At 39.4% G+C, this 17015-nt stretch overlaps 1 protein-coding gene across 1 annotated transcript in view; it reads left to right on the top strand.

Annotated features, from left to right (window-relative positions):
• Nucleotides 1-17015, top strand: part of LOC127639402 (uncharacterized) — a 122189-nt gene that overhangs the window by 30628 nt on the left and 74546 nt on the right. Inside the window, exon 3 of the mRNA XM_052121391.1 lies at nucleotides 6560-6898. Within this exon, the coding sequence (XP_051977351.1) occupies nucleotides 6560-6898 (339 nt within the window). The remainder of the gene's footprint in view (nucleotides 1-6559; nucleotides 6899-17015) is intronic.

The raw sequence follows: 17015 nt of genomic DNA on the forward strand, positions 1-17015 counted from the left end.
TGTGGATTGTGTTGTGTACATGAGGAGGGATATACAGTGTGAATGTGATGTGGATTGTGTTGTGTACATGAGGAGGGGATATACAGTGTGAATGTGATGTGGATTGTGTTGTGTACATGAGGAGGGATATACAGTGTGAATGTGATGTGGATTGTGTTGTGTACATGAGGAGGGATATACAGTGTGAATGTGATGTGGATTGTGTTGTGTGCATGAGGAGGGATATACAGTGTGAATGTGATGTGGATTGTGTTGTGTGCATGAGGAGGGATATACAGTGTGAATGTGATGTGGATTGTGTTGTGTGTATGAGGAGGGATATACAGTGTGAATGTGATGTGGATTGTGTTGTGTGTATGAGGAGGGGATATACAGTGTGAATGTGATGTGGATTGTGTTGTGTGCATGAGGAGGGATATACAGTGTGAATGTGATGTGGATTGTGTTGTGTGCATGAGGAGGGATATACAGAGTGAATGTGATGTGGATTGTGTTGTGTGTATGAGGAGGGATATACAGTATGAACGTGATGTGGATTGTGTTGTGTACATGAGGAGGGATATACAGTATGAATGTGATGTGGATTGTGTTGTGTGCATGAGGAGGGATATACAGTGTGAATGTGATGTGGATTGTGTTGTGTGTATGAGGAGGGATATACAGTGTGAATGTGATGTGGATTGTGTTGTGTGCATGAGGAGGGATATACAGTGTGAATGTGATGTGGATTGTGTTGTGTGCATGAGGAGGGATATACAGTGTGAATGTGATGTGGATTGTGTTGTGTGTATGAGGAGGGGATATACAGTGTGAATGTGATGTGGATTGTGTTGTGTGTATGAGGAGGGGATATACAGTGTGAATGTGATGTGGATTGTGTTGTGTGCATGAGGAGGGATATACAGTGTGATTGTGATGTGGATTGTGTTGTGTGCATGAGGAGGGATATACAGTGTGAATGTGATGTGGATTGTGTTGTGTGCATGAGGAGGGATATACAGTGTGAATGTGATGTGGATTGTGTTGTGTATATGAGGAGGGGATATACAGTGTGAATGTGATGTGGATTGTGTTGTGTATATGAGGAGGGGATATACAGTGTGAATGTGATGTGGATTGTGTTGTGTGCATGAGGAGGGATATACAGTGTGAATGTGATGTGGATGGTGTTGCGTGCATGAGGAGGGATATACAGTATGAATGTGATGTGGATTGTGTTGCGTACATGAGGAGGGATATACAGTGTGAATGTGATGTGGATTGTGTTGTGTGCATGAGGAGGGATATACAGTGTGAATGTGATGTGGATTGTGTTGTGTGCATGAGGAGGGATATACAGTGTGAATGTGATGTGGATTGTGTTGTGTGCATGAGGAGGGATATACATTATGAATGTGATGTGGATTATGTTGTGTGCATGAGGAGGGATATACAGTATGAATGTGATGTGGATTATGTTGTGTGCATGAGGAGGGATATACAGTGTGAATGTGATATGGATTGTGTTGTGTGCATGAGGAGGGATATACAGTGTGAATGTGATGTGGATTGTGTTGTGTACATGTTGTGTACATGAGGAGGGATATACAGTATGAATGTGATGTGGATTGTGATGTGTGCATGAGGAGGGATATACAGTGTGAATGTGATGTGGATTGTGTTGTGTGCATGAAGAGGGATATACAGTGTGAATGTGATGTGGATTGTGTTGTGTACATGAGGAGGGATATACAGTGTGAATGTGATGTGGATTGTGTTGTGTGCATGAGGAGGGATATACAGTGTGAATGTGATGTGGATTGTGTTGTGTACATGTTGTGTACATGAGGAGGGATATACAGTATGAATGTGATGTGGATTGTGTTGTGTGCATGAGGAGGGATATACAGTATGAATGTGATGTGGATTGTGTTGTGTGCATGAGGAGGGGATATACGGTGTGAATGTGATGTGGATTGTGTTGTGTGCATGAGGAGGGATATACGGTGTGAATGTGATGTGGATTGTGTTGTGTGCATGAGGAGGGGATATACGGTGTGAATGTGATGTGGATTGTGTTGTGTGCATGAGGAGGGGATATACGGTGTGAATGTGATGTGGATTGTGTTGCGCGCATGAGGAGGGATATACGGTGTGAATGTGATGTGGATTGTGTTGCGCGCATGAGGAGGGATATACGGTGTGAATGTGATGTGGATTGTGTTGCGCGCATGAGGAGGGATATACGGTGTGAATGTGATGTGGATTGTGTTGCGCGCATGAGGAGGGATATCTGATTGTGAATGTGATGTGGATTGTGTTGCAGCATGAGGAGGGATATCACGGTGTGAATGTGATGTGGATTGTGTTGCGCGATGAGGAGGGATATCACGGTGTGAATGTGATGTGGATTGTGTTGTGCGCATGAGGAGGGATATCACGGTGTGAATGTGATGTGGATTGTGTTGCGCGCATGAGGAGGGATATACTGATGTGAATGTGATGTGGATTGTGTTGCGCGCATGAGGAGGGATATCACGGTGTGAATGTGATGTGGATTGTGTTGCGCGCATGAGGAGGGATATACTGATTGTGAATGTGATGTGGATTGTGTTGCGCGCATGAGGAGGGATATACGGTGTGAATGTGATGTGGATTGTGTTGCGCGATGAGGAGGGATATACGATGTGAATGTGATGTGGATTGTGTTGCGCGTACGAGGAGGGATATCACGGTGTGAATGTGATGTGGATTGTGTTGCGCGCGACGAGGAGGGATATACGGTGTGAATGTGATGTGGATTGTGTTGGCGCGCACGAGGAGGGATATACGATTGTGAATGTGATGTGGATTGTGTTGCGACGAGGAGGATATACGATGTGAATGTGATGTGGATTGTGTTGCGCACGAGGAGGATATCTGATGTGAATGTGATGTGGATTGTGTTGCGCGCACGAGGAGGGATATACGGTGTGAATGTGATGTGGATTGTGTTGCGCGCACGAGGAGGGATATACGGTGTGAATGTGATGTGGATTGTGTTGCGCGCACGAGGAGGGATATACGGTGTGAATGTGATGTGGATTGTGTTGCGCGCACGAGGAGGATATCACGGTGTGAATGTGATGTGGATTGTGTTGCGCGCACGAGGAGGGATATACGGTGTGAATGTGATGTGGATTGTGTTGGCGCCGCGACGAGGAGGGATATACGGTGTGAATGTGATGTGGATTGTGTTGCTGCGCACGAGGAGGGATATACGGTGTGAATGTGATGTGGATTGTGTTGCGCGCACGAGGAGGGATATACGGTGTGAATGTGATGTGGATTGTGTTGCGCGCACGAGGAGGGATATACGGTGTGAATGTGATGTGGATTGTGTTGCGCGCACGAGGAGGGATATACGGTGTGAATGTGATGTGGATTGTGTTGTGTGTATGGATGTGTTCAAGACATACTTGAGAAAGATGTTTGTTTGTGTCATGAGTGAATGTTCTTGTTGTGTTTGTGTCATCTTGACAATATGACCTGTAAAAGAATCATTTTCACAGTGTTTTCCTGTTGTGCATCTTGAAGAGTGACTGTTCATTTGTGTCTCCAGGTGTGTTTGGTGTTGATGAAATGAAGACGTCTGTGTCAGTGATGGAGGGAGACTCTCTGACTTTACGCGCTGCTGTTACTGGATTACAAAATGACAAATCCAATTTTATTAAATGGTATTTTAATGACATCCGTGTAGCTCAAATCTATGGAGATCTCAGTGTGTTCTGTACAGATGTGAAGTGTGCAGGTGGTTATAATGAGAGATTCAGAGACAGACTGAAGTTGAACAATCAGACTGGATCTCTCACCATCATGAACATCAGAATTACAGACTCTGGAGATTATCTACTACGGACCATCATCAACAACATCAATTATATAAAGACATTCACTGTTACTGTCCAACCTGGTGAGTCATTTAATATTGGCTTCCAATTTGTATTTATTGATATAATGGTACATAAACCAATGTTAATGTGATAAATGTGGAAAATATGTCTTAAGTATTTTAAATTTGGAAATAGTCTTCCCTGTTTTACTGATAAGTGATGTTGAGGCCAAATTGAATGTTTGCTAATGCCTGTGATACATGATTTATTTTGAGATTATGTGGGTTTGTTTTGCTATGGGGATACAGTATTAATTTTATTTGTTCAGGACTTGAAAAAGGTCTGAAAAAGTCTTATATATGATTTTAAAACTATTGTTAAAAAAGCCCAGGTGATTAACTTGTAGAGATATATATATATATATATATATATAATGTCTCTGCATATTACAAATGAATATTTGAATAGCGTTTTCCTCAGTATATTGTTATTATACTTAAGAGATTATTTTAGAATATTTAAAAAAAAAATTTATACAGGAAATGGTTGTATTAATTTATTATTTTTATTATTGATTTTTTTAAATGGTTGTATTTATTCGTTTGAGTCCGAAACACTAACTCACTAGACAGAGTGTCAGGTTTCAGTTAAAGCAATACTGAGTGCATATCTATATATAATGGCACATTTTCTCTTATTTATTAATCGTCTGTATTCTTAATTTATTTGAGTCTAGTGACTGCTGTTATTATGTTTATTGCGATTATGTTGCCGTGTATATACTTGTGCTTTGTATTATGTTTTCTGTCTTTAAGAAACCCACACACACATACCCGCATATATGTACACTCACCTAAAGGATTATTAGGAACAATATACTAATACTGTGTTTGACCCCCTTTCGCCTTCAGAACTGCCTTAATTCTACGTGGCATTGATTCAACAAGGTGCTGAAAGCATTCTTTAGAAATGTTGGCCCATATTGATAGGATAGCATCTTGCAGTTGATGGAGATTTGTGGGATGCACATCCAGGGTACTGAAGCTCCGTTCCACCACATCCCAAAGATGCTCTATTGGGTTGAGATCTGGTGACTGTGGGGGCCATTTTAGTACAGTGAACTCATTGTCATGTTCAAGAAACCAATTTGAAATGATTCGAGCTTTGTGACATGGTGCATTATCCTGCTGGAAGTAGCCATCAGAGGATGGGTACATGGTGGCCATAAAGGGATGGACATGGTCAGAAACAATGCTCAGGTAGGCCGTGGCATTTAAACGATGCCCAATTGGCACTAAGGGGCCTAAAGTGTGCCAAGAAAACATCCCCCACACCATTACACCACCACCACCAGCCTGCACAGTGGTAACAAGGCATGAAGGATCCATGTTCTCATTCTGTTTACGCCAAATTCTGACTCGACCATCTGAATGTCTCAACAGAAATCAAGACTCATCAGACCAGGCAACATTTTTCCAGTCTTCAACTGTCCAATTTTGGTGAGCTCTTGCAAATTGTAGCCTCTTTTTCCTATTTGTAGTGGAGATGAGTGGTACCCGATGGGGTTTTCTGCTGTTGTAGCCCATCCGCCTCAAGGTTGTGCGTGTTGTGGTTTCACAAATGCTTTGCTGCATACCTCGGTTGTAACGAGTGGTTATTTCAGTCAAAGTTGCTCTTCTATCAGCTTGAATCAGTCGGCCCATTCTCCTCTGACCTCTAGCATCAACAAGGCATTTTCACCCACAGGACTGCCGCATACTGGATGTTTTTCCCTTTTCACACCATTCTTTGTAAACCCTAGAAATGGTTGTGTGTGAAAATCCCAGTAACTGAGCAGATTGTGAAATACTCAGACCGGCCCTTCTGGCACCAACAACCATGCCACTCTCAAAATTGCTTAAATCACCTTTCTTTCCCATTCTGACATTCAGTTTGGAGATCAGGAGATTGTCTTGACCAGGACCACACCCCTAAATGCATTGAAGCAACTGCCATGTGATTGGTTGATTAGATAATTGCATTAATGATAAATTGAACAGGTGTTCCTAATAATCCTTTAGGTGAGTGTATATGCATAATAAAGCATTCTAAGCTCCATTACATTATTGTATTGAGTGTGGTGACAATAAATGGGTTATTCCCGATCTCCATCAGTTCTACATTGCAGTCTCTTACCGGACACCCCATAGCGGGTCTGTTATCCACCAGCCTAAAAAATATAAATGGACAAAACATTTTTTCATCCCTAAAATGCCCTTGTGTGTCGAACTACAGTACCTTCATCTGCCTTATTGCACTTCTTTAAGCCGTTACTGGAGTTAACAAGATATTTTCACACATCTTGGGGTGAATTTGGTGGTGCTGGACAGATTGTGATTGAAACAGTCTCGATTTGTAGATTATTTTACATGCAGTTGATGGTGGATTTTAATTAACTTGGAAAAGACTTTAAATATCTTTCAGAGTCGAACTTCAACAACCTTCTTACTCGTGGGTTCAGACTTCTCCTTTAATCTTGGCATGATGTGACGTACTTAAATACTTATGATCAAATCAGACCAGCTGTTGCATATGTGTGGTCTTATATTAGAGGAATATTTCTTGTTCAGTAATTTAGGTGCACAATTGTTGTTATTTCCTCAGTTCTGTCCTCTACTATGGTGGAGGTTAATTCACCCAAAAGAAGAAACTGTTCATGTGTGTTTCAGGAGTGTCTGCTGCTGAAATGAAGATAAAGTCGGTGATTGAAGGAGATTCTGTCACTCTACACACTGATGATACTGTAAAACAGGGAGATGTTGTGATGACGTGGTATTTCAATGACACTCGTATAGCTGAAATGAAGGAAGATCCCAGTAAGAGCTGTACAGATGTGACGTGTGATGAAGGTGCTGAGAGATTCAGAGACAGACTGAAGATTGACCATCAGACTGGAGATCTCACTATCACAAACACCAGAACTACAGACTCTGGACTTTATCAACTAGAGATCAGCAGCAGTATCAGCAGCAGCTTCAGCGTAAAGAGCTTCAGTGTTAATGTCAGCGGTGAGGACGATTTCATCATTTAATGCAGATAATCAGATCTTCAGTTGTTATAAAGAGCTGATGATGATCACATTCAGTGACACTAATGACTGTCTCTCTTCATCATTACAGTATCAGACATAAAAACTCCAGATTCAGGTCTGTCTTCTGGTGCTGTAGCAGGAATATGTGTTGCTGTTGTTCTGGTTGTCGCTGTAACTGCTGGTGTGATTTATTATCGCTGTAAGATCTCAAAACAAGGACAAAATGGCAAGTATTACATACAGCTGATATAAAAGAGGAAAATATTAGATTAAATATGTAAAAAGAGACAAAGAAAATGTGTTTAATTGAGTTTTTATTCAACAGAAATCGAGACGCAGAACAATGTTCAGGTAAGATACTTCAGTATGTGCATTACATCTTTCTGTCTCTGAATTTACAACAGATTCAGATCAGTTTGATTTCATCTGAAGCGTCTCAGAGATAATTTTTAATTTGAATGTGATTTTGGTCAAACTTAATAAAAAGTTTTCATTTCTTTAACCTTATTTTTAATGCATTAGGTATCATGAACAAACAATGAACAATATATTTCTACAGTATTTATTAATCATTGTTGGTTCATTGTTAATTCATAGTGCATTAATGTTAACTGATACAACTTCTGATTACAAATTTTTATTAGTTTACACTCTGTTTACATTTAATATATGATTTACCGTCTATAAATGTAATTAATGTTAACAAATTATAACCAACACGTGCTACTCTCGAGTATGTGCTAATTAATAATCTGTTTGTAGGGGGTCATCAGCATCAACATATGTTTTAATCCAATGAGTAAATAAAAACAGCAATGTAAACACCTTTTATGACTATATAAACACCAACATAGACTCAAAACAAAGAGACAATACTCAAACAGTGTTACAAAAACACCCTGCACACAAAGATGTATATGAGTTGAAGTTCCAGCAATATATAATTCAGTCTTTATAACGTTCACTGTTGTAGAAAGTTAAGGTGAACGTATGAAAGTCAGATGCAAGTTTTAACTGTCTTTAAGGAGTCAAATGATGTGGAGGTTTGATGGTAAATTAAATCCAACGAGGTCTGACCGCAGTCAAACATATAGCTCTCCCGTCAAAAGAAGTCCATAAGGTAATCAAACTGACAAATGTAGCTATTTCCAACCATGAACCTCGTAGTAGTAGTCAAATGTGGAAAAATCCCAATCAGGACCACAAAGTTGGCTCAAATATTGATTGAGCAGATATCAAAAAGTCCTTAGTTGAGCATGAAACAGAAAGTTTCCCAACCAGGACTTTGTTTGACCAAGGAGGTCAGCCATGATAATTTCTTCTACTGCTCACCTGTCTCTTTATCTAAGCACATAGGTCTCATTAATACCCCTAGTGGTGAGGAATGCAATGGCAGTTTAGAAAAAAACTAAGTAACTGACAGGTGTCTGTTACAAAATGATACATCTTTTCAAAGGTTTAAGGGTTCAACATTGATATCCGATCTCTGTTTCACGATAGCAATCCTCCAGAAACAGTAATTTAATTATTTGTGCAGGAGTACAAATGAAAACATGCAAAATCAAAATGGGACTTTTATTATGAAACACGATCGCCAGATGAATCCAGTTCAACACAGTTGGGTCAATTGTCCATGACAAGCGTTCATTAAAAACATTCAATCGCACTTTTTGTCCATAAAAGTCATAAATGTGAGAAATATTGATATTCTCCATTGTTTACATGAGATCTCGCCTTCGTCATCGTTCTTCAACAAACTGCAATCTGAGCAGCATTCATGTTGTAAAACTGTTTATGATCTGATATATTAGAGTCTCATAAACAAAACCAGCCCGTCTCCAAAGTCTATTTTTATAAATGTGGCGTAGTTTTATTCAGAATAGTCGAGCAGTGCTGTCAGATTTAGTGTCGTCTTGAGAGGCGGAGCTTAATTTTACTCTGAACACTTTTACAGAGAAAAAAGCTTGTGGCTTTGAGAACATTGTGTTTCTGGTACATTTATTATTGTTATTTTAGATTATAAAACATGTTCAGCACAAAATATTTCCATTACTATAAACTTCAGCTTCTCTAACTTTAAAAAATAACAACAGATATTAATTCTGAAACTTGTGAAATAAAGCCCAAATTGTCTTCTTTCAAAAGATACCACAACTGTGTCCAAAGGAAACCGTGTCCAAAGGGAACTCCAAAGGGTCCCATAAATACAACCATTTAAGATCAGGTATGTCATTTTCATAGTTTGTGCTCAAAAAAGGGGTGCACATCAACAGGTTAAGTTCATTAGTTCATGTTAACTACAGTAATGTTGATAAATAATATGAACGAATTGAACCTTTTTGTGAAGTGTTACTGTAATTTTACTGTATGGGGCATAAACGTATAACTGCAGCATATAACAGGGTTGGGAGGGTTACTTTTGTAATGTATTCCACTACAGATTACATGCTGTAAAATGTAATTTGTAATATTCCATTAGATTACTCTAGGTCAGTAATGTAATATAAATACTTTAGATTACTACTTCAGCACTGGTAGATTTTTTCACTTGTTTTGACTATAAAAACTCAAAATACATGTTAAAAATACATTCTCTGAAAAACCTCAATATCTGATGCAGTGTTTCTAAAACAAGATACTTCAAGCTGATCTTGTTTTAAGGATTTTTAGATATTTTTACATTAAATGAATATTTGAGTATTCATGTTGGCATGTTACAGACGTAATCTCACGTTCTCTTCTCAGTTGGGACATTCAGGATAAGCACACAAACGCACCATTGTGAGTAAAGAAACCGATAAATACAGATCTAACCCAAAACCAGTGAAGCTTCTGTTCAGTGTTCCTCCTTTTCATTTGTAAACAGCTGCTCTTCCGTGTGTCTCACAACACGATTATATCACACGCGTGTACCGTATAGTATATTTTTCAATATTCTAGTATGTTTTTATATATTTTCAATATTCTAGTATGTTTTTATATATCAAAATACTTACCGTAATTTCCGGACTATTGAGCGCACCTGAATATAAGCCGCACCCACTGATTTTTAAAAAAAATATGATTTTGAACATAAATAAGCCGCACCTGTCCATAAGCCGCAGGTGCCTACCGGTACATTGAAACAAATGAACTTTACACAGGCTTTAACGAAACACGGCTTGTAACAAATATAAATAGGCTTTAACGAAACACGGTGTGGCAGCGGGGGCGTGGTCAAGCGCCCGTCCGGGAGAGAAAAGCGGTAAGGGCGCTTACACCTGAGCTAAATTATGTTTATCACCTGTGTCTAATTTCAGTAAGCATGGGGAGAGCGGCATAAAAAGGCAGCAGCCACAGAGCTGAGAGAGTGACACACGTCAGTCTAGTGTTGGCGCATAGAAGAATTGAGAAACTTTATAAAATTGATTGTAAACATTGCTGTGGCCATTAAAAGCCTTACCTGGAACGTCAAGTGCCCTGCTGAAAACTGTCACACTGGTGCCCGTGTGACAGTTTTCCCAAGAAGGACACGTGAAGCAGGGCACTTGAAATTAGACACCGGTGTTAGACATAATTTAGCGCAGGTGTAAGCGCCCTTACAGCTTTTCTCTCCCGGACGGGCACTTGACCACGCCCCCGCTGCCACACACGGCTTGTAATAAAACATTAGCAGTAAACAGTAGCCTACCAAGAAAGTCATTGGTCACTATCTTCCTCGTCCTGTGCACTGAAACCACTGAAGTCATCTCCTTCGGTGTCGGAGTGAATAGCCTCAGATTTAGTTGTCTTTTTGCACTGAGTCAATTCATCACGCTGCTGTTTCCAGCGTCTTATCATCGACTCATTAAGACCAAGCTCCCGTGCAGCAGCCAGATCAATCGCCTTCAACTTGAAAGCAGCATCATGCGTTTCTCCATGTCTTTGCCATGGTGAGGGTGACAAAATTACTACCGTAATCAGAATGATAGGAAGTTTGAGCGCGCTCGATTTAATCTAAACAGTAAACAAAAAAAGTTGTTTGACCTTAACCCATTCGGCAATTTCATTGGTCTAATGAAAGCTTCACGCCGCCAAAAAACTGAGCACGTCACAGAATGTTTTTTTTTTTTTTTTTATAAAATCTGAAAGCGGGAAAAATCCATATATTAGCCGCGTCATTGTATAAGCCGCGAGGTTCAAAGCGTCGGAAAAAAGTTGCGTCTCATGTTTGTTGGTGTTCAATAAACTACAACTTTGGCATCTGGAACTCAAGACTCCGAGAGTTTTCTTACAACTTAGAGAGATTCATCGTGATTTTCCATGACATATTGCTGGCGACCGACGAAGGGACGGCAGTGAGGTCAAAGGGGCAGAAAGGTCACCGACAGGACTGCTTGCACGAGTTACACAAGATCACTGGCGCCACAAAATCAAGGTAAGCGTTTTGCTTAAGGTGATCTTGTGTGATCTGTGATAGCAAGTCCCAGTAAGTGACTTCCCTGAGACTTTTGCCGGTCCGGACATAGAATAATTTGGACTAATTGGCTGAAATAGAGGCGAGTTCCAGATTTCAAAAATTGGGGGTGGGATTGTTTAAGAAAGTTTATTTAAAGAAGGTAGAAAAAGCCTGGGGGTGAGTCGAGAAGCAATGGCGCGTGAAAATTCCCGGTTAGGTGCATTTATTCAAGGTTTTGCCAGAAGAGTGGCTGAAAATCCTGTACAGGTGAAAATCCTAACTCGGGTGGAGAAGTGAAAATTCGTGCAAAATTCCTCCAGGTGTTAGATTAAGTTATTTATTGCAGTGTTTGACGGAACCCGGACTGTGCAGAAAACGGGGAAATGTTGAACTATGTGCATGTTTGAGATAATGAATAATGTGCATGACTAACTGTGTTGTTGGTGCATGTGTGCTTACGGTAATAATTGCGCTGTTCTTGTGTTTATTCAAATGCATGATTGCAGTGTTGATGATGTATTGTGTGCAGAGGCAGAATAATACAGAGAATCAGGTGCAATGAGGAGATACTAAATGAGAGCAAAAGTGGACAAATGAATTGAAACTGTGAATTGAATAAAACAATTGTTGAAAAAGTATAAAGACGCAAATGGCACCTGCTTCTCTGATATCTCCCTGCCTTGCTCTCGCTCACTGGTCGGCTGAACGGACAGCTCTGTGAGTGAGGGGAAGGGGAGATTCAGAAGAGAAAAAATAGAATAATTGGGAAAAAGATAAAGAAAAGGCAAAATGTTTTCCATTGCAGTGAACAAGACTAGAGAAAATGCAGAGACAAGCGAGTTTTGTAAAGTCTGGAGATCAACGCAGATCTGAAGAGTGGGAGAGAGAATTGGAGAATACACTGATAGAGTCAAAAGGGGATCAGTGATCATTTTTGGAAAGAATCAGAGTATATAGATTATACAGGGCAGAGGAGGAAGTTAAATAAGAAAAAAAAAAAAAAAGGCACTGGTGAAGGGTCTGATTAAAGTAGTAAACTTAGCGGAGACCTTACAAGAATGGCCGTTTGTTGACTGGAAAGAAATTGCAGCAGGTAACATTTCTCTCTCATACAGTACGCTAGAGACTGAGTGCTGTGAAGAGCTGTAAGGGAGGGTCTGAGCTAGAGACTGAGTGCTGTGAAGAGGTGTAGGGGAGGGTCTGAGCTAGAGACTGAGTGCTGTGAAGAGCTGTAGGGGAGGGGCTGAGCTAGAGACTGAGTGCTGTGAAGAGCTGTAGGGGAGGGGCTGAGCTAGAGACTGAGTGCTGTGAAGAGCTGTAGGGGAGGGGCTGAGCTAGAGACTGAGTGCTGTGAAGAGCTGTAGGGGAGGGTCTGAGCTAGAGACTGAGTGCTGTGAAGAGCTGTAGGGGAGGGGCTGAGCTAGAGACTGAGTGCTGTGAAGAGCTGTAGGGGAGGGGCTGAGCAGAGACTGAGTGTTGTGAAGAGCTGTAGGGGAGGGGCTGAGCTAGAGACTGAGTGCTGTGAAGAGCTGTAGGGGAGGGGCTGAGCTAGAGACTGAGTGCTGTGAAGAGCTGTAGGGGAGGGGCTGAGCAGAGACTGAGTGTTGTGAAGAGCTGTAGGGGAGGGGCTGAGCTAGAGACTGAGTGCTGTGAAGAGCTGTAGGGGAGGGGCTGAGCTAGAGACTGAGTGCTGTGAAGAGCTGTAGGGGAGGGGCTGAGCTAGAGACTGAGTGCTGTGAAGAGCTGTAGGGGAGGGGCTGAGCAGAGACTGAGTGCTGTGAAGAGCTGTAGGGGAGGGGCTGAGCAGAGACTGAGTGCTGTGAAGAGCTGTAGGGGAGGGGCTGAGCAGAGACTGAGTGCTGTGAAGAGCTGTAGGGGAGGGGCTGAGCAGAGACTGAGTGCTGTGAAGAGCTGTAGGGGAGGGGCTGAGCTAGAGACTGAGTGCTGTGAAGAGCTGTAGGGGAGGGGCTGAGCAGAGACTGAGTGCTGTGAAGAGCTGTAGGGGAGGGGCTGAGCAGAGACTGAGTGCTGTGAAGAGCTGTAGGGGAGGGGCTGAGCTAGAGACTGAGTGCTGTGAAGAGCTGTAGGGGAGGGGCTGAGCAGAGACTGAGTGCTGTGAAGAGCTGTAGGGGAGGGGCTGAGCAGAGACTGAGTGCTGTGAAGAGCTGTAGGGGAGGGGCTGTTAGAGCGAGAAAAGGGATCTGTAAAGGGAGGGCTGTGAGCATGCACAGAAACAGAGAGACTTTTTTTTTCTTGTCTCAGTTTTCCTCCTGAAACAAAAATCATAATGTGGTGGCAGGCTGAGAGGAGAAAAGAAATCAAATTAAAAAGATTAATAATAGAAACACAGGGAATGAGTGATCATTTCTGGAGTTATGAACAAATTAACTAGTCAAAAATTTGAAGGTGATTTTTAATAAGAAAAAGGAGAATTAGCACCAATGTAGAAATTGTCTTGAACAGAGACCGCTGTGGGTGGAAGTATATGGGTTTTAATATAAAAAGAATAACAGATATAGCGATCAACCACTGTAAATAATTAGTGTTTATGGAAATAAAAAGAGAGGGAGGGATAAAAAGATGAGAGCAAAAGGAGGGGCAGAAGTAATAGGTTTGTTTTAGTATAGTATTTTTTGAGAGCTCTGTGTTTATAAAGGCCTTGTGTTTGTAAAAGTGTGAAAGTTTCTGTGTTTGGGAGAGTATCTGTGTTTGAAAGTATGGGAAGTATGACTGAAGTGTGATTGCGTATGGAAGTGTATGTTATATGAGCCCTATAAATATCAATCCAGATAGAGAGATTGATAATTTGCTGCATAACTAATGAGGAGTATGTATGAAATTTACATAAAAGAAAATCTATTTAGACTATTTTCATCAATATAAGAGGCAGAAGAGATCTGATGATTAAAAACAAAGAGGGCACTTAATAAATATTATGGTTGTAGAATTAAAACCAATGATAAAAAATATATGTGTACGTCTGTGTAAATGTGTGTGTGTGTGTGTGTATGTATGTATAAGGATAAATATAATAAAGTATAAACAAACAAATAGCTTTAAAACAAAAATGTGCATGAAATCAAAAAGTTAACCCTTAGTGGACTGGACAATGTTTATTCTTGGGCTGTTCTTTTCATGCCATGAATGAAGCCTGATGTAAGATTAACTAAACTGAAAGGGAGCAGCTGTTGAATGGACATGTGTCAGATCATAACTCCTTTTATATCAAAGTGATGAGTACGAATATTTAGATTATAAAAAAGTGATAACTTTAAAGCGATTGAATTATATTTGGGAAATCACTTTATCTGGACAAACAATAAAGCTTTGAGTCGAGTGTATTGCGTTAAACTAAAGTCAAATAAGTTATTGGATTTTAAACCAAGGTTGTATATAAGATAAGTGTTGTTATATTAAAGCAAATGGCAAAAGAGGGCCAATGATATGATGATAAAATAAATAATAAGAAAATTATATTTTGTATCTTATGCAGTTAAACCTTAAATGTGAAAACTTCACATTCATGTGTCTGTTTTATGTTCTGTCTGGTCCAGTTTATGAGAGAATACTATTTTAACATTATTAAATTAAACACTAGAAAGTTGTTTTTGATTTTTCTATGATTTAAAAATGTCTGGAGAACAATTTAAATGTGAGTGCGGCTTGTCGGTGTAAACTTGATCAACCAACAAAAGATAGGCAGAGATTTGTTATTTTTGTTAGGAAATGTCTGATGAAGGCATTGAGGATGACTTTGAGGGGAAACAGGCCTCTCTTGATGACTTCAGACAGACAGAAATGGGCCCCAACTTTAAAAAAAGATAGATAGCAGATAGATAGATATTTTGTTTTTATTTTATTTATTTTTTGTTTGGTATACACAGAATAGGTCTTGGTTGATCATGGGTACACTGAGGAACTGCATTTGAGACTAAAGGAAAATAAATTTAAGAATGATTTGGATCATTTAAACATTGGTCTTGGGGGCGGGTGAAGCCCATGGAGAAAGGTTAAGATTAAATTGAACATCATAACTTCCTCATATATGAATGTTAATAAGTTCATATTCATGTGTCTATTCTGTGTTTCTTTTGTCATAATTATGTATGTTGTTTCACTAACTCATTCTGGAACTAGTTTCTCACCATTGCAGACGGCTGAGAAAGATGATTTTATAGAAGTTACTAATGCTGCAGGAGGAAATCAGGACACAAAGAAGACTGAAAATGAGGTGACTGATCTGATTGATCTTCCTGCGCTCATTACTGCTGGTAATCATTATTGATTTGCCATTTATAATGTGGATTCAAATTTCTCTGGAAAAGTTTATTTCAGTCCTATACGATCACTTTATGATTTTCCAGAATGCCATCAATGGGGTTCAATGCCCGTGTCTAAATTGTTCTGAGGGTCTAAATTTAAATCCAGCAGCTAACCACTGATTTATTGATTTGAAGAGTAAATATTACAAACATATGGCAAAGTAATAGAGTTACCTAGGAGGTTAGTGTGTGCTACAAAGTGCTGATTGAGTGTCTATTTCTATTACTACTATTTTAGTTTGCCATAGTTAATACGTGAAAGTATCATTTTAGAGGTATAATAATGATAACTGTTAAAAGATGATGAAATATTTGGATAAAAAATTATAATGTAAGAGTCATGAGAAATTAAAAGTACGTAGTGTATCTTACTGAGCAATTATTTCAAAACACAAGAAAAGAGATATGTTTTTAGATATGTTTGTCTTTAAGACTTTATTCTGTTTAATCTTTTACTTTTCTGTTAGTTTAAAAACTTGATTTATATTATTTTATTAGGTGGAATGGAAGTTCCTTCACCTGAGAAAGTGTAAGAAATGGAGAAAGTAGTAATAATAAATTATTACTTAACAATAAAAAAGGGATTATAATATATATTAATAATAAGATAGGTGTTGTAAATGTAAAGCTCTGCATGAACAGAAGGCTAAACATAAGTTGAATTGATTATATAGAGAATGTCGAAGAAGACATTGTGTTCTGTTTTATTAAAAGATTAGAAGGTTATTTGTATGTTGTTTGAATGGACAGAAGAAAGTAAGTTGAGAGTAGTTTTTGTTTTTAAATGGTGTGAGATGAGAAAGTTTGAAAGCAGTTACTATAATCAGTTATTATAAATATCGCTATTTTTACTGTTGAAGAATAAATTAAATATATTATTGTGAGATTCTAAAATGAAAGAAATAACTGTAATGAGATTAGAAACGGTGTGAGGGAGTGGAAATTCTAAGCCATAATATTTAGAAAAATTAAAAAAATGACACTCAATGGGAAATTTTTAAATGAGAGGGAGAAGAGAAAAAAAATACCCCTAATATCCCTCCATTAACAAAATTAGTTTTTGCACAGGGCTTTCAATTATGGACGGTTTGTTAACACGCTTTCCTTTTGCATCAATCTTTGGGTCGCTTAGATAAATCTTGGCTCTTCTTACAAGACGAGCTACAGCTCTGATAGCCTTTGACCAAGAAGAAAACTTTGAAAGAAGATCTATCAAGCTCAGATTTTTTGCGCAATCAACTTTCAAAGTACAACATGTTTTTACTTCTGGATCTCCAAGCAGAAGTTCAGGAACATGTTCCTCCGATACAGACACTTCTTTGTCCCACAAAAACTTAGGGCCAGTGAACCAGTTT

Source organism: Xyrauchen texanus, chromosome 48 (genome assembly GCF_025860055.1).
Source record: "Xyrauchen texanus isolate HMW12.3.18 chromosome 48, RBS_HiC_50CHRs, whole genome shotgun sequence".
Taxonomy (NCBI): Eukaryota; Metazoa; Chordata; class Actinopteri; order Cypriniformes; family Catostomidae; genus Xyrauchen; species Xyrauchen texanus.